This window comes from Aedes aegypti, chromosome 3 (assembly GCF_002204515.2).
Source record: "Aedes aegypti strain LVP_AGWG chromosome 3, AaegL5.0 Primary Assembly, whole genome shotgun sequence".
In the NCBI taxonomy this organism is placed as follows: Eukaryota; Metazoa; Arthropoda; class Insecta; order Diptera; family Culicidae; genus Aedes; species Aedes aegypti.
The window spans coordinates 281555904-281571796 of record NC_035109.1 but is presented as its reverse complement, the minus strand read 5'-3'; the positions used below and the strand labels follow the sequence as shown (position 1 = coordinate 281571796).

At 41.7% G+C, this 15893-nt stretch overlaps 3 protein-coding genes across 3 annotated transcripts; 2 read left to right on the top strand and 1 right to left on the bottom strand.

Annotated features, from left to right (window-relative positions):
* Positions 1–19: 19 nt before the first annotated feature.
* On the top strand, positions 20–4354 carry LOC5575080 (UPF0598 protein CG30010). Its single transcript, XM_001661756.2, has 3 exons — positions 20–267; positions 767–974; positions 1513–4354. The coding sequence occupies exons 1-3, from the start codon at positions 106–108 to the stop codon at positions 1809–1811; spliced, it is 669 nt and encodes a 222-aa protein (XP_001661806.2). The 5' UTR covers positions 20–105; the 3' UTR covers positions 1812–4354.
* A 6405-nt stretch (positions 4355–10759) lies between these two features.
* LOC5575079 lies at positions 10760–13101 on the bottom strand. The gene is made up of 2 exons (XM_001661757.2): positions 12985–13101; positions 10760–12913 (listed from the first exon to the last, which is right to left on the bottom strand). Exons 1-2 carry the CDS (start codon positions 13008–13010, stop codon positions 10780–10782), a joined length of 2160 nt encoding a protein of 719 aa, XP_001661807.2. The 5' UTR covers positions 13011–13101; the 3' UTR covers positions 10760–10779.
* A 1009-nt stretch (positions 13102–14110) lies between these two features.
* LOC5575078 (inactive peptidyl-prolyl cis-trans isomerase shutdown) lies at positions 14111–15769 on the top strand. The gene is made up of 2 exons (XM_001661758.2): positions 14111–14295; positions 14362–15769. Exons 1-2 carry the CDS (start codon positions 14258–14260, stop codon positions 15650–15652), a joined length of 1329 nt encoding a protein of 442 aa, XP_001661808.2. The 5' UTR covers positions 14111–14257; the 3' UTR covers positions 15653–15769.
* Positions 15770–15893: the final 124 nt, after the last annotated feature.

Sequence of the window (15893 nt, the reverse complement as noted above, 5' to 3'; positions counted from 1 at the left end):
GACCTTGGAAATTGGCATACAAATGCATTCGGCTCGCCGGTAACTGCCGTTCGTAATCAGATGTTTTTTGTTTGGGTGTTGAGTTGCAAAAGCGAAAAATAATATATGTTTTATTTCATCGATAATTCAGCCAAAAAAATGATATTCAAGCGAACAGTGATAGCGGGAGCGAAGAGGCACTTTTGTTCCAACGTAAAATACGTGCAAGGGCAGTCACCGGCTCCGAAAACACGAGAATATTTCTACTACATTGACCACGAAGGAATGGTGAGTTGAGTGTTGTTGAATGATAGACATAACAGAGAACAGTGGTTCTCAATTTGAAAGTCGTCATCGAACACTTTTGGGGCCCAAATTTGAGATTTCTCATCATAAGGGAGAATTTGACAGTGGTAGACCAATGTTTACCTGTTTGATCGAAAATTTTGACTAAATCAAGAATACAAGCTTCCAGCTATGTTCTGAATTTGGTTTACCTAGGTATCAGTTTGCTGATCTATAAGTAAAGCTGCATCATTTTTATGAATTTCACCTTGGTATCTAGTCTGCGTAAAAATCCATTTTTAGTCCACTCCAACCAAAACAAGGACACCTTTATTCCCAAATTCCACTGAGCTTCTAGAGTAAATCAAACGAGAACTAAGTTCATTTGAGTCGATTATTTCACATATTCCATATTAAGATTTCTCACCTCTCTTCACTCGCAGAATAAGCCAGAATGGAACAATGACACGTTTAATATCGACTAATGGAATCCATCTTTCAGCTCTTTCTGGACGATGCACGGATAAAAAATTTCACCTCATGCTTCAAGGAGAAGAAATTTCTCGAATTTTTCTTCAACCGACTCCGGCTGAACGAGGGAGACCGCTACCGGGAGCACTTTCCCTTTGTTTCACCATGCGGTCGCGAACGGAACTACGTACGCTGCGATGATGTTCCCATCGTGTTCACGCACGTGTTTCGCGATGCGGGTAATGTAGGCCAGATTTAGTTTGCATGGTTGACGGCTGGGAGGGAGAAACCAATACAAAATTTCTGTACGTCATAGTGAGCCGGGATTCCACTGTCACGAACTGTCACTGTGAGCCCAGATCTCAAACATTTGACTAACACGAAAAAAGCGCGTAACTGATTGAAACACATTTTCGCATTTCATCAAAAGTGACAAAAATTGAATGAAAATCAATTCATGCACATAATGCAAGTAATGTCACGTGAGCACCTTTCAACTGATTGAATATAAAGCATTGAAAAACGCATCATTTTACTTTTTCCAATGAAAATTAATATTTAGTGCATAGAAAACTGTGGCCCTTTTTCCATGTTTGTCAGGAAAGATCGAAAGTACACAACAAAAGAAAACTAGCGGTTTTCCTCAAGCCTGCCTTGATTGTTGTTGGCAAGCTGGAGTTATCTTGCAGTTCAATCAAACGTTGTTCTATATTTCGTGTGTAGTATCGGTGCCTCCCTCCCAGGTTGACGGTATTGAAATTCTGTCTCATGTTTCAGAAGGGTCCGAGCGGCTGGCATACGCCCATGCGGGTGAGCTTCTGAACGTACCGTGGGACCCCAAACGGGTATGTATGTTTCCGTTGAGTGGACGGGTATACCACCCGGCACCGGTACGGTACGGTTCGATAGGGCTGATTCGATCCAAACTGGCCATCGAGTTGAGTAAACACTTCAGCTTCCTGAACGGCGAAGATCAACCGCCAACGCATTTCACGTGGAACGAGAACAAGTACGAATTGGACAGGGACTGGTGGAAGGAGACCTACATTAATCAAAGGGGAGAACCGTTGGAATGATTTTAGTCAGGGTTGGTAACGATTGAGTCTCTTAAAATAAATACTTTAGAGGTTTCATTCTTGATAAAAGAAACCGTACAGGAAACAAAAAAAAAGGAAACAGGTAATCTGTTACAAGAATCAAGAGAGCAAAAATATTCCACACAGGAATCAGGAGATAACAGTTTTTATAAGAAATTTTTAGAGAATCCTGCCAGACATTTTTCTATGAAAGTTTGCTGTTTTTTGATTACAACAAATTTTACTTTTAACATTACTATGTATTATTTCTCGTATTACTGTATGCATTTTTTTCCGGAAGTTTCATCAAACATTAATTTAGGTAGGGGATCTTAGGTATTCTAGGCAATTTTTTGCTCTTTGTCATGTTTTTTTTGTCGGCTAAATCTAAATTCTAAATTCGGCACTTATATGCTAAAAGTATTGATGAAAATTTTAAGACCAATATGTTTTAGGAAACTACCCGTGACGAAGAAACCAAAGCTGCCAAAATACAATAAATGGCCAAAAATTTCCTTTAGGTAATACTCCTAAAATTTCTTTTGAAATTCATTTAATAATTTTTTACGAGCTTCTCAAGCAATTTCTTCATGAATTTTGTACAAAGTATCCTCAATATTACGATCTCTAATGTTTTTTTTAATGAGTGTATAGAAATTGCTATAGAGATTCCACGATGGTTTTCTTTAAGAATTACTACAAATATTTTGTTTTACAAATTTCTGAAAAAAAAAAATCTTTGTTTTTCGTTTGCAATCTATCAGTAATCATCTCTGATCGAAGTTGCTGAAGAATTCCTGGAAGAATCCCTTAAAGACTTCCTAGTGTAAACCTTGGAGGCATTTTTGTGTGGTTCCTGAGACAAACCGTGGATGAGTATACGAATTAATCTTAACCAAAATGGGTGTAAAGCTATCAGCATACGTTTTACCAAATGTCTTGGGCTCTGTATCAATTCAAACGCAATTTTGCCATTTATTTTTTTGCCGAACGATTTACTTGAAATTTTCAGTTGAAATTTGAAAAAAATCCTCTGCTTGAAAATAATTACTGGAGTAAATACTGAAGAAAATGATGAAAGAAATAAAGAATAAATGTCTAGGGAAATCCTAGTAAAGGGTCTGGAAAACAATTAAAGTGATCTCTATGGAAATTAATTGGGTTTTCTGGTGTTAAATTTGGAGAAATTTTTCTAAACATCCCTTGAAATATATCTGGAGAAATCGTTGTGAGAATATGTGGGAAATCGTCGGATTAATTTCTGGAAGGGTGTTTCGAGGAGTCCCTGAAAAGAAATTTCTGGAGAAATCAATAGAAGAACTCCTGAAGCTGAAGCCTGTAGCAGGTCTCTTTTTAGAGACTTGGTCACTATTTTTATGCAAGTCTCTAAAAATTCTCTATTTTAAATAGAAGGTCTGCTGGAATGCTTCTAGCGGTTTTTCTGAAGTACTTTTAAGGACTTTTCCAGAGATCACTCTAAAAAATCCTTCACTCTCCTCCGTAAAATTCGTCCGGAAACTCCTCCAGATATTTTTCATGGATTTTTTTTCCAGGATTGCTCTATGATATCTTTGAACAGCCCAACGCTTCTACATTTTCAGTAATTCCCACAGCCACAAGGTTCACTCTGAAAATTTTCCCAGTAACTATCCCAGGAGGAGGAGTAACTATCCAGAGATTGTTTTACCTGGAGGAATTTTTTGAACGGATCTTAGGAACAACTTTTGAGTAATATCTGAAATCATAAAGAAATACTGAACGGCAATTATGGAGAAAATAATAAGGTATTCGTGGATTGTTTTTAGAGGTCATCTGGAGAAAGCACTGAAAAAAAAATCTTCGGATGGATTTCTGGTGCATCTGGAGTTACCCTTAGAAAAAAATCGGGTTTAATTTCTGTATAGATATCTTGAACGAAATCGTTAGGAAATCCGTAAAATAATTACTAAATGGATTCCTGAAGAAAACTTTTGATAATATCTGAAGGAAGCTTTGAGCAAGCACCTGTATTCATTTTTTTAAATAAAATTCCAGGAGAAAATCATTAAAAAAACACATACAGTAATACGAGTAGTAATACTTATCGTAATGTCGCAAGGAATAAAAAACACTCTGAAATACTATTGGTGAAACGCGTGATCAGGTTCTTGAATAAAACCTCATGATTACTTTATCACATGGTTCCGTTTGATTTCTTTTTGTATTCCTGTTCGGAGTCTTATTGGTGCTCATTTTGGCTCCTGTTTGGTCTTTTATTTTAGGCATGAGGTCTCTAAAGTTTTTTTTTTTTCATGTCAATTTATTTCTGGATTCACCGCAAGGATAACACTAAAAAATAGTGGCTTCAGATACCATTTCGGTTGAAACAGAGACTTGAGAGACCTTCCATTGAAAATAAAGACTTTTTAGAGACATGCATCAAAATAATGATCAATTCTCTAAAAAGAAACCTGGTACCGGCCTTGCTTAGTGGATATGTAATACTGTTAGCTACGAGCAAATGATGTGATGGATTAGCGAAATAAATTTCGAAAATACAGGTATACACTCAGGCAAATGGACTATCGATAAACATAAGAACCCCATATGAAAATTCGCCACAAGGAATCGGGTTGAAATTCATAAATTTGCCTTATGAAACCGAAATTTGAAAACAAAAATAGTTTTCGCGGCAACCTGGAATCGAATTAGGGACCTTGCGATCGATAGGCTCGTGCGTACACCCGTGATTTTCGTCCGTTAAGAACTTTCCTCCCAAATCTTTTCGCCTCATCATGGTCCCCTTTACACCACCCACAATGGCCACCCATCCTTATCCTTCTGCGGCGTCTTGTGATGAGTAGCGGAACTGATACGATGAGGCTGCGTTCCTCACAGTGGGTGCTGGGTGATGTCCAGTTTTGAATAGTTTAATGTTTTCTTGGTACATATAGGTTATTTCACAATAAAACGATACACAAAATCACGATAATCTCATATATTTTGGACACTTTACGACACCACTGGTTACACAGTTGTTACTCTATAATATCTTCCGAAAAATTCCTACAAATATTCTACTTGGAAACCCTGAAAAAGCTTCAAGGGTTGTAGAAAACCGTTTAATCATTATTATCATTATCGGACCGTTTTCCCCCAGCGACTCTTGGGAACAAATATGAGTACAAATCAAAACAACAACAACCTTGAAGGTGTCGACTGCCTGTCTCAGTCGGAGCTAATGGTAGTAGAGGACGTGCAGAGCAATACTGAGCTAACCGAGCAGTTACTCGCAAGTTCGCAGAAGGATATGCTTACCGACGCAACCGAAGTAAGCAACAAAAATTCAACAAGCCATCCGTATCCGGACACCCAACTGGACATGGACGACGATAAGAACGATGGTATAAATGTTATCAGGATCTGGATCGAAAACGGATCCTTCATGTCATCTGAACAACGCAAATGTCCAACAGACGACCAAAATAAACCTCGCGAGAGGACAAAGGAAGAAGTTTAAAGCATGCAGCATGATACAGAGCGGCGTGAGTCGATCTGAAGCCCTCATTCAACTCGGAAAGGGCGAAGATGAGCTAGCTCCCTCTAAACGTGGCAGGACGGTTCTAGACAACTCGGCAACCAGTGAGGACGTCCCCAAGCAGAAACGAACCAAGAAACGTCTGGATCTCAGAGATCGAGCTGAGCAATCCAACCACGGTGGCCCAATGGCTCAGCAGTCAAATGACGGTCACCAAAATAGCGGAGAACACCAAACGGCTGGTCATAGCTACAGTGACATGACCAATCGTAGGAAGGTCGGAGTTGTTCCGAAACACTTTCCCACATCCCATCTTTTCACGACTCAGCTTGATGCTCTTCAGGAGGCCCTGCTGCTTAAAGTGGAGAAACAACGTAATGAGCCGATGAAACCAAAATTCTGCAACCTGCTCTACAAGTCTGGATACATGGTCCTTGTCTGCAAGGATCTCGAGACTGCAGACTGGGTGAAAGAAATAACTCCTTCACTCATCCCTTGGGAAGGTGCCTAGTTGGAAGCAATGGACGAGGAGAAAATTCAGCGTCCAGTACCAATTCGTGCGTTCTTCCCCCAAAGTGCGAAGTACTATGATGAGCGCATAAAAACGCGCATCGAGAGCCAAAACGACATCACAACCTCTAGTTGGCGTATTCCCCAAAGAAGCACACCAAGCGATATCCATGTCGAGTACGGTAGATGGGCCGTCTATGGAGAACCTAACAAAATCCAACTTTATCCTCAACTATCGCTTTGGCGAAATACAGTTGACAAAAATAAAGGGCACCACCACTCAATCGAACGAAAATTCATAATCAAACCCCATTAAGGTGAAGATAAATTGAAGCCAACCCTCAAATTTTCAAGAGCACGAATCTGGAGAACCAAACATACATTTAAGCAGAAAACTTAATCGATTGGTCACTCGCTGGTGGTGACCAATCGATTAAGTTTTCAGCTCAAATGGGTGTTTGGTTCTCCAGATTCGTGCTCTTGAAAATTTGAGGTTTGGCTTCGATTCATCTTCACCTTAAAAAGGCCAGTCTGCATGTCTCTAAAGATTCAAGCTCCATCCAAATTCCTAGCTCTAACGGTGGCAGATTGGTATCATCTAAGAGCAGTGGATCTAGTAAAAGATTGAATTCGACTACAGAGACAAAAAAGGCTGGCCTAGGGAAGAAGATTGACAAACACGAACACCCGAAACATCATCGAAAACAAATACAAGATGATCCGTAGCATCCAAAGAAGGACGACCGCCGTCCTGGAAACTGCGGCACACCTAAAAATGACTAAGATCATTCAAGTGAATCTCCATCACGCTCGAAGCGCAACGGATGTGCTTTGCCGGAAATTCGCAAAAGAACTGTTCACTGTGGCTCTTATCCAGGAGCCATGGGTCAACCAATCTCGAATACAGGGTATTCATGTAAACTCATGTAAGTTGGTATATGATGACAGCCAGAGCAGCTATTCTAATACACAATGACACTAAATGCTTTCCAATTACAGAATTCATTAAACGCGACATCGTAGCATTCAGAGTGGAGGTTCCTACCGCTAGGGGGAAAGCTGATATCGTCATGGTCTCGTCGTATTTCCCAGGCGACGCGAAAGATGTTCCTCCTCCAGAGATTGCTGCGCTAACCTCCTACTGTGAAACAAAAAACATTCCCCTTGTCATCGGATGTGAAGCGAATGTGCATCACACTGTATGAGGAAGTACAAATATAAATCCTCGAGGTGAGTACGTTTTACAGTTTCTATCCTCAAAAACATTGACATACCTATGTAACACAGGTGACAAGCCTACATATGAAAACGCCACACGACAGGAAGTGCTTGATCTGACTTTATGTAGTCAGTCCATCTCCCACAAAATAACAAACTGACATGTTTCTGATGAAATATCTATGTATGTCAGACCACAAACACATAGTCTTTGAATGGGAAGGGGGTGTAACTATTGTAAAATCGTTTAAAGATCCTAAGAATACTGATTGGGAAACCTATTCAGCCACTCTCCGATCCAAAGACTACATAATAAATCCTAATATCAAAACAGTACTAGAGTTAGAAATGGCTTCTGACTCTATAAAAACCAAAATTCTTAATGCATTTCAAGAAAGCTGTCCGACTAAATCTGTTAGGTCGAGCAGAGATGTTCCTTGGTGGAACAACCATCATGAAAAGCTTACGAAAACTGCACGGAGGGAGTTAAACCGTGCCAAACGCTCTACTGATTGGAACCTATACCGAAAGGCTCTGACAGACTACAACAAGGAAATCAGGCTAGCTAAGCTGAAATCATGGGTCCTCATGTGTGAAAGCATTGAGAAGACTCCCTTAGCTGCCAGACTTCATAAAACTCTATCGAAAGACCACTCCGATGGTTTGGGAACTCTCCGAAGAACTGACGGTTCACTCACTGTGGATCCCACAGAAACACTGAGTGAAATGCTGAGGACTCACTTCCCTGAGTCAATTCCTGAAGCGAGCGTGAACGCTAATGGCGACAGACATGGCGTCTCTGGTCAACAAGAGCTCCTGCCATAGGCCTTTTCATGTGACAGATCCGTCTATGCATTTGTTTACATCGGTGGAGGACCGGTACTAACACGGGCCTGTCATTTTCATAGAAGAACTGTCAAAGTGCTTCCCGATCAGCTGATTTGAGACGTCATGTGAATAGGCCTATGGGACTTAAGTACCAAAAGAGACGCATTGAAGGTTGCCAAAGAAGCCTTTACAAGGGTGGAAAGGGCAGTGAGATCCTTTAAGCCATTTAAAGCTGCTGGCATGGATAGAATTTTCCCAGCGTTTATCCAGAAAGAGGAGCAAACGCCTATTCCTCCCATGATAGAGATTTTTAAGGCCAGTTTAGTCTTAGGACATATTCCAGATGACTGGCGTCAAGTTCGAGTTGTCTTTATCCCGAAGGCGGGAAAAACAGACAAAACCAATCCCAAAGCTTACAGACCGATAAGTCTGTCGTCAGTGATGCTTAAAATAAAGGAAAAGGTCTAAGGAGAGTTCATAAATTCAAAATGTATGGCAGCAATGCCTTTTTCCAAATACCAATTTGCTTACCAAAGTGGAAAATCTATACGATCTCAGCACTACACATGCTAGTTAACAAGATCGAGAAAACTTTTCATGCAAAGGAAATCGCCATCGTGGCATTTCTTGACATTGAGGGTGCATTCGATAACGCTATTCGTCTATAGTGTCAGCAATGCATAGGAGAAAATTTGACCCATGCATTGCTACCTGGTACATGCTATGCTGGCAAATCGCCGAATCTCATCCGAGTTGAGCGGATCGTGCGCCACTGTCATGGCCACAAAGGGGAAGGGGTACTTCACCTTTGCTATGGTCTCTAGTGGTGGACGATCTTCTTAATAGCTTGGAAAAAAGAGGATTCGAGGTTGTTGGCTACGCTGATGATGTTGTCATCATTGTACGCGGTAAATTTGAAAGCTTTGTCCTTGCAAGAATGCAACCAGCTCTCGATTACACGCTCTTCTGGTGTCTGAAAGAGAAACTGGGGACAAATCCTTCAAAAACTATGATTGTTCCTTTCACAAAGCGCAGAAAGGTACAGCTGCAACCTCTTTTCCTTAATCAAACACAATTGGTTCACTCAAATGAAGTCAAATACCTTGGTATTACGCTTGATGCTAAACTAAATTGGAACACATATCTTCGAAACATGGTAAATAAAGGTCTCAATTATCTGTGGGTCTGCTCAAAGACCTGTGAAAAAAAATGGGGCCTAAAATCATGTGGATATATAAAACCATCTTTCGGCCTAGAATAGCCTGTGCTTCCCTTGTTTGATGGCCAAAAACAAGCGAGATTACGGCGAGAGCCAAGCTGAACAAAATGCAACGCGCTGCGTGCGTCGCCATTACTGGTGCAGTTCGCAGCGCCCCTTCGTCCGCCCTAGATGCAATGCTTAATCTGCCTCGGCTAGATCAATTCATAAAGCTGGATGCTGAGAAAAGCGCTCTGAGGCTAAAACGATCAATAAACCTTCTACCAGGTGATTTAACCGGTCACCTAAGCATATTGTGCATCCGAGTAATCGCTGCAATGTCGCTCAACTTTGGCGTCGCTGGACTGGCGAGCGCTTTGCAGTTTAGTGCTCCAGCGACGCATTGAAATAGCCTGTGTCGCTCAAGCACTAACATGAAAAGGACGCCAAAGTCCAGCGACGTTTTGGTCGCGTGAAATAGTTGAGCGAAGTTTGTATTCGTTCTTGATTTTGCCTGCACTAACAATACTAAACGAATTTTCTATAAATCCAATTCTCGATTACTTTTTCAAATCGACGTAAGTAACTTTCATACGGTTTTGAGTAAATTAATTAGAAAGAATCACAACCTGTCTTCTAAAACTGTTTTAAAGTGAATCACCCTTTAAACATTTTTTTCCGTGTACATCGCTTAAATTTTGCATACAATCAGCTCGCGTTCAAAAACTACGAAGTTTCTATAATTTCCCACAAAAATAATTATAACAAAATAATAAGCCGTTTCATTCAGTTCAGGGACAAGCATAGATTTTTGTCCCGAATCCCGGGACGAGCAAAATGGCCGAGAAATGGACACTCTACCTGCTACCAGCCCGGTTTATGGACAAAATGTTGGATGTTGGTGATTGCTACATGCTTTATTGCTGTATTGACCTACAATGAAATCATACAAAATTCGCTCTTTTGATTCCCATGATAACAATCCCCATGCAGCTTCCGAGAAACTCCATGGCAATGATCACTGTACGCCATGTGCGGCATCCAGGACATCTCAACACTAATGATGACGAACAACAAAAGAGAGCAAAAACCTTAATGTTTCAATGTAGGACAATCCAGCTTTACTGCAAGTGAGAAGTTTTTAGTGATATTCTCACAACGGCCATTCAGAATGGTTCGACGGATGTAGATAAAAGATCATTAAGATTAAATTAACGCGACGACATGTTAGTAATCTCAAAACGATTATTGTAGGTAGTTGCAACTTTTAATTTCAATAGTTAAGCTAAGGGTCGGTTATTGCATATAACTTTATAGATCTTCAAGTGCTCCCCACAAGCACAACACTTCATTCTGGCACTTTAGAACGTCCATGTTGTAACTTGTTCACACAAGAAATCTGCCTCGACCGAGTTGGCAGAACGCGCCCGTACCCCTTTCTGAACCTAAGGGTATATTGCCGTAAGACGTAGTTAACGTCAAAAGTCGAAAGGACAAAAGGTCGAAAATGATTTGCTTGATGGGAATTTTTCCCTTCTTTGAGAAAAGGTTTCCTTTTATCCCTTACCTTTGTTCTACGACCTTTTGTCATAGATTCTACCAGGTCTGCTTAGTGAATAGGCAATACTGTAAGCCACAAGCAAATGATGTGATAGATTATTGAATTACATTTCAAGATTACCTATATCGTTTTCAGTTTATTGGTCGTCTTTCTGGGCTTGCTTCACGTATGAATGGTAATCGAACGGATCTCGCTCCATGGCGCGCAGACTATTGCTCATTTTGCTCGGATCCTTCTTGGCTGCCATGGATGATGGTTCGCTGTTTCGCGACGGCCCCTCGTACGGAGCGAATTGATTCAACGATTGCTGCATTTCTTCGACAAAGCCAGCCTGCTTCCGTTGCTGCTTTTTGGCTTCGCGTTCCTTGAGCTTTCGACGAACGCGGTTTCCCCTGGATTTCTTCTTTTTGGGTTTTTGATCGGGAACAGGTTGTTGCGTAGGAGGGGGTCGACTGTGTTTGAGTTTCCCCCGGGGAGTGATGCGCTTGACGGAGATCCAGTGGGGGAAAGTGCACGGGAGTAGCGTATTTTCGCGATGCATTTGAGTTATCACAGATTTATCAATTGGGATCCAATCGTACGATTCGACGGCCGGGCGATCGTATTCGACGTTTGAGTATTGATCCACCAAATTGATGGAAGATGTGGTTGGATTGGGGGAGTTATCGTTAGATAGTACATTTACGATGTCTTTGTTTTTCATGTCGTGCTGTAAGATGTGATCCCCAGGAGGGAAATTCAGAAGAATTTTCAAGGTTTGCCAAAGATTTGTAAATAAATTGGCTGGTTCGATATCGTACGAGCGCTTCAATTCTTCTTCTATGTCCTTCAGCTCGAGATAGTGGTGAGATATGATGACATGGGTAACCGCGTTAATCCGCAATCGGAGGGTTTTCGAGTTCGGTCGGAGATATTGCCGGGCCCATTCATGAATGAGTTCACTCTTGGTCATTTGTTCGGCGCCAAACTCGGTTTGATATTCCAGTTTAACCGAAATGTTGATGTAGAATTTAATTTTTCGCAAGGATTCGTAGCAGTCCATACGGAATCTGATAAGAAATCTATACTGGTCATCGCCTTCCTGCAATGTCCACAGCTGAAGACAAGAGTTTCTATTCGGGTATGGCTTGAGTTCTGATTTTTCGGCAACTGACCTCAGATACTCATCAAAACCAATTGCTTTATACTCAATACTGTTAATGCGTTGGGAATCTTTCTCGTCAGCTTCCCGATTAACATTATGAGGATTATATTTCTTAACAACCGACATGAAGCTACGTACCAAATACTTGTGCGCTTTCATGTTCCTATCGTGTGTGGGCATCTTGATTGGTTGGAGTTTTTTGTCAATGAAAATCACGTTACGACCTCCAATCATTTCGATCCGAAAAGGAACCATCCATTGCTCTTCCATGTTGCTTACGCAATTGAGCAGGTAGCAAAGTGTTCCCGAGTTAATGACAAATCGGATGTCTTCATCCTGTTGCAGCACTGTGTTCACCTGGACGCTATCGTCCATCGGAAGCGATCGGTGCTGGTCATCGAAAAATGCATCCAAAATGCGTTGATTCCGCCTCAAAGTATTACACGACAATAGAGACTCGGTATAAATATTCTTCACAACTCCAAATTCTACCACATCTTCGGAAACTGGTTCAAATCGCACATTATGCTCATGCTGCTTATAGTTAAGCCACATAACAGCCGTAGACAGCATGTACCTCTTGTTCGCAAAATCAGTGTATATTCTTCCAACTTTTCCTTTCCAAATGGCCACAACCAGGTCATCCAGCTCCTTATCGATCGAGCTTTTCCTGCATACCAAGTTGCTGTTGAAATAGTTTTTGACAAAACTCTCGAACAACATCCGCTCGTTGTCCACTTTCTTCATAAGGGCGTGATACTTGCTCAGGGCTTTGCAGTCTTCCGCACTTTCGAATCCCAGCCTCATGTTGATCCTGTTCAAAACCTTCAAACAGTGCTGATGATCTGCCTGGCTCAGCATTGACCCGCTAGGGAAGTCATCGTACAAGCCCTCAGCCTTGGTCGTGTCAATTTCCAGCTGCCGTACCTCTCGTCCAGTCCGGGGATCAATTGGATAATTCAGCACCGTTTCGTGGTCATCGCTGTTCTCCATAAAGGTGTCCCCTAACTGGTGCACCGTGTCAGTTTCATTGATGTGCAGGTTGAATATGTCCTCCTCGTATTGGGAGAAGTCAATGGCGAAATATTCCAGCAGCCGCTGTTCGCTGCGTCGGTTGTTCTTGGACCTGTGAAAAGGGAAAACGGATTCTAATGAATACGAATTAAATTGATGTTAAATCTAATAATTAATGCCTACCATTCCAATTTTAAATATGCATCCATGATAACTGATACGAACTGCGCACGAAATTCGAATTTTGCCTTGTTTTGTTTGTGCTGCAATTGACATACAACTTATTTACATAACAGCGCGATTAGGGGTGCTACAAATTTTCTCGGTCATTAAATTCGCGATATAATACAGTCGAATTTCGTTCGTTGCACTACGTTTAATTGCACTTCGTTTTAATTGGGCTCCCGTTAAGTGGGCTATAGCCCACCTAAAACGAAGGCAAGTGTCACTTTCTGACATAAACCGCAATTTGTTAATGTTGGTAGCCCTGAATTTCTATTGTAATCGGTGTTTTGACAGCTCAAATCTTAGCCCGATTAGTGAAAGTCTTTCACTAATCGGGCCACGGGTTTAGTGCAACGAACGAAAGTTGACTGTAATATATTATACTGCTTTGGGTTTATTCCCTGGTTTATTCACAAATTTCCAGGCTATGGATCGATGGACTGCAAATCGCTGCAGTTGATATAGGGCATGTCCCCTGATCCATTCCCTATTTTTTTTTCGCCAAACTTTCAAGCGAAAGCCGTTTAAGTCATAGTACTTATCGTGACAGTACACGGGAAAAAATTCTGTAGTAAAAATTACTATTTTAGCTGACTACGCCCATTCTTGAAACTACCATGCAATTTCAGACCAATTTACTATGTTTACGGTACATCCCACCACATAACTGGTACATTCGACAGAAATAATTTACAACAATCTGATTTCGACTACAGACATGGTAAAATCAAGCGTATTTCTGGTCTGCTGAAAATTGCCGGTGCGAGCGCTTAAGTTAACCCCCTAAAATGGTAGTTTTTACCGCACAATTTTTTTGCGTGTAGTTCATATATAAACAAAAATTTCAATTTTTAGTCAGCGGCGACTGAAATGATTTGGATCAAAAAATTAAAGTTTCACAACTCGTGATACCCGGAAACAATTTTTTTCTTGCAACGCGTAGTATCGATTTTTGCTTGGATTTTTGGGAAAAAAGGGCATCCCTTTCTAAATTATTTACGGCACAGACCTGTTTAATTACTCCCTTCAGTAACGCCTCAATATGAAATCTCGCAGCATTTTTGCTTTGTTTGCTCATTCTTCCTTCGTAAACAAAGCAAAGTTAAAACCACGCTTGGCACGCTTCCGAACCGGGCTTTGTCGAGTTGTAATTAGAAATTTTTACTTGTTAATTCCAATAAATTAAACGATAAACCATCTTTTTCATTCCAAAAACTTAAATCTTCAAACAATGGAAGGTTCGGTGCTGAAAGAAGCGCTCAACATCAGGTGAGTTCGGGTGATTGTCTGCTTAAATCCATAATTTGTTTTCACGTTCCTCCCTCCATCTTGCAGCGATTTGCTCGGGGAACATGGAGCCCAATTCCAGATCAGCACCAAGTACAACGACCACGGCGAAGAGTTCTTCATGGAGGATGATTACGGCAGTGCGGACGAAGACGAAGATGCCCACCGTAAGATCATGAATCCCTGGGACCGAAGCTTCGACGAATTGCGCGCGCAAATGTTTATGGTGTCGGAATTTGTCTACAAGAGAATCACCAAGCAGGGCGTGGGAGATGAGCTGGTTCCGGACCGGGCCCGAGTCACGATCGATTACAATGCGTACTTTGAGGGCGAAACGTACGCGTTCGATTCCACATCGATGCGGGGGGAATACAAAACGTTCACCATTGGCAAATCGGAAGTTCTCCAGGGATTGGAAGAAGCGGTTCAATCCATGAAGCCCAGCGAAGAGGCCCAGTTCGTTATTGGCTATCAGGTTTTGTTCGGAGAACTGGGTTGCAAGCCGAGAATTAAACCCAAAGCTGACGCTTTATTCATTGTGAAGCTGGTCAGTTTCACGGATCCTGGGGATGCTGATGCATTGGACAATTTGACCCAGGAAGAGAAAACGTCGTATGCTGTTGTGAAAGACAAAGTGGCCGATACGAGAACGCACGCCAAGGATTACTTCAAGCGGAACATGGTAGCGAACGCGATCAATGATTACCACAAGGCGGTCAACTATTTGGAAGGGTGCCATGTGAAGAACGAGGAGGAACAGAAGGAACAAACCGAAACGTTAATTGCGTTGTACACCAGTTTGGCGGTTTGCTACAACAAGAAGGACAACCCGCGCCGGACATGTTCGATGATTAACGAAATTCGACGCTTGGGGAACATTGACCGGATGTCCCGGGCACTGTTCCACGAGGGACGGGCTCTGATGAACCTGGGAGAGTACGAACGGGCCAAAACAAGCCTACTGAAAGCTCAACGGCTGGAAGCCACCAACAAGGACATTGTAAAGGAATTGAAGATCCTGAATGAACGGTGGGAAAAACATCGCCAAGAGGAGCGATCGATCTGTGCTCGGGCGTTCGGCTTGAAGGAACGCAAGGACGAACGGCAAACCGAGGAACAGGTCAAGTTTACCAACACGATGAAGAAGAACCTGGAGGAGTTTGTGGCGGACGAAAAGAGCAAACAGTTCACGCTGCCGGAGGGCCTCACCACCAAGGAGATGGACATCGTCCAGGATTTGGCGGACGAGTTCGACGTGAAGCTGAACTTGTACAAGGAGAGTAGCAAGGACTTTTATCGACTGGAGAAGAAGAAAGCTGGAGGAGAGGGCGAGCAATAGAGGAGTGGACGAACTATGTAGGAAAGGGTGAAATGGGAGATTTTTAATTGACTTCTTTCTGATTCATTGACTGTAAAATAATCAACTGAAATAAATGACTACCTACTCAATCATATATCAGCTATTAGTCGTTTATTGTTACCATTAATGCATCAGATTCCCCTCATTTAAGGCTCAAGAATCCATCATTCACTCATCAGCAATCAAAAATTAAAAATCATTTTTTTCGTTCAAATTTGAA

Excerpts from the sequence above, each read along its gene's own strand:
- LOC5575080 (XM_001661756.2), top strand. The coding sequence starts at position 106 with ATGTTTTATTTCATCGATAATTCAGCCAAAAAAATGATATTCAAGCGA. Across the intron at positions 268-766 it reads ACATTGACCACGAAGGAATG|CTCTTTCTGGACGATGCACG; the intron begins GTGAGTTGAGTG and ends TCCATCTTTCAG. Across the intron at positions 975-1,512 it reads GCACGTGTTTCGCGATGCGG|AAGGGTCCGAGCGGCTGGCA; the intron begins GTAATGTAGGCC and ends CTCATGTTTCAG.
- LOC5575079 (XM_001661757.2), bottom strand. The coding sequence starts at position 13,010 with ATGGATGCATATTTAAAATTGGAATG. Across the intron at positions 12,914-12,984 it reads GCATATTTAAAATTGGAATG|GTCCAAGAACAACCGACGCA; the intron begins GTAGGCATTAAT and ends CCCTTTTCACAG.
- LOC5575078 (XM_001661758.2), top strand. The coding sequence starts at position 14,258 with ATGGAAGGTTCGGTGCTGAAAGAAGCGCTCAACATCAG. Across the intron at positions 14,296-14,361 it reads AAAGAAGCGCTCAACATCAG|CGATTTGCTCGGGGAACATG; the intron begins GTGAGTTCGGGT and ends TCCATCTTGCAG.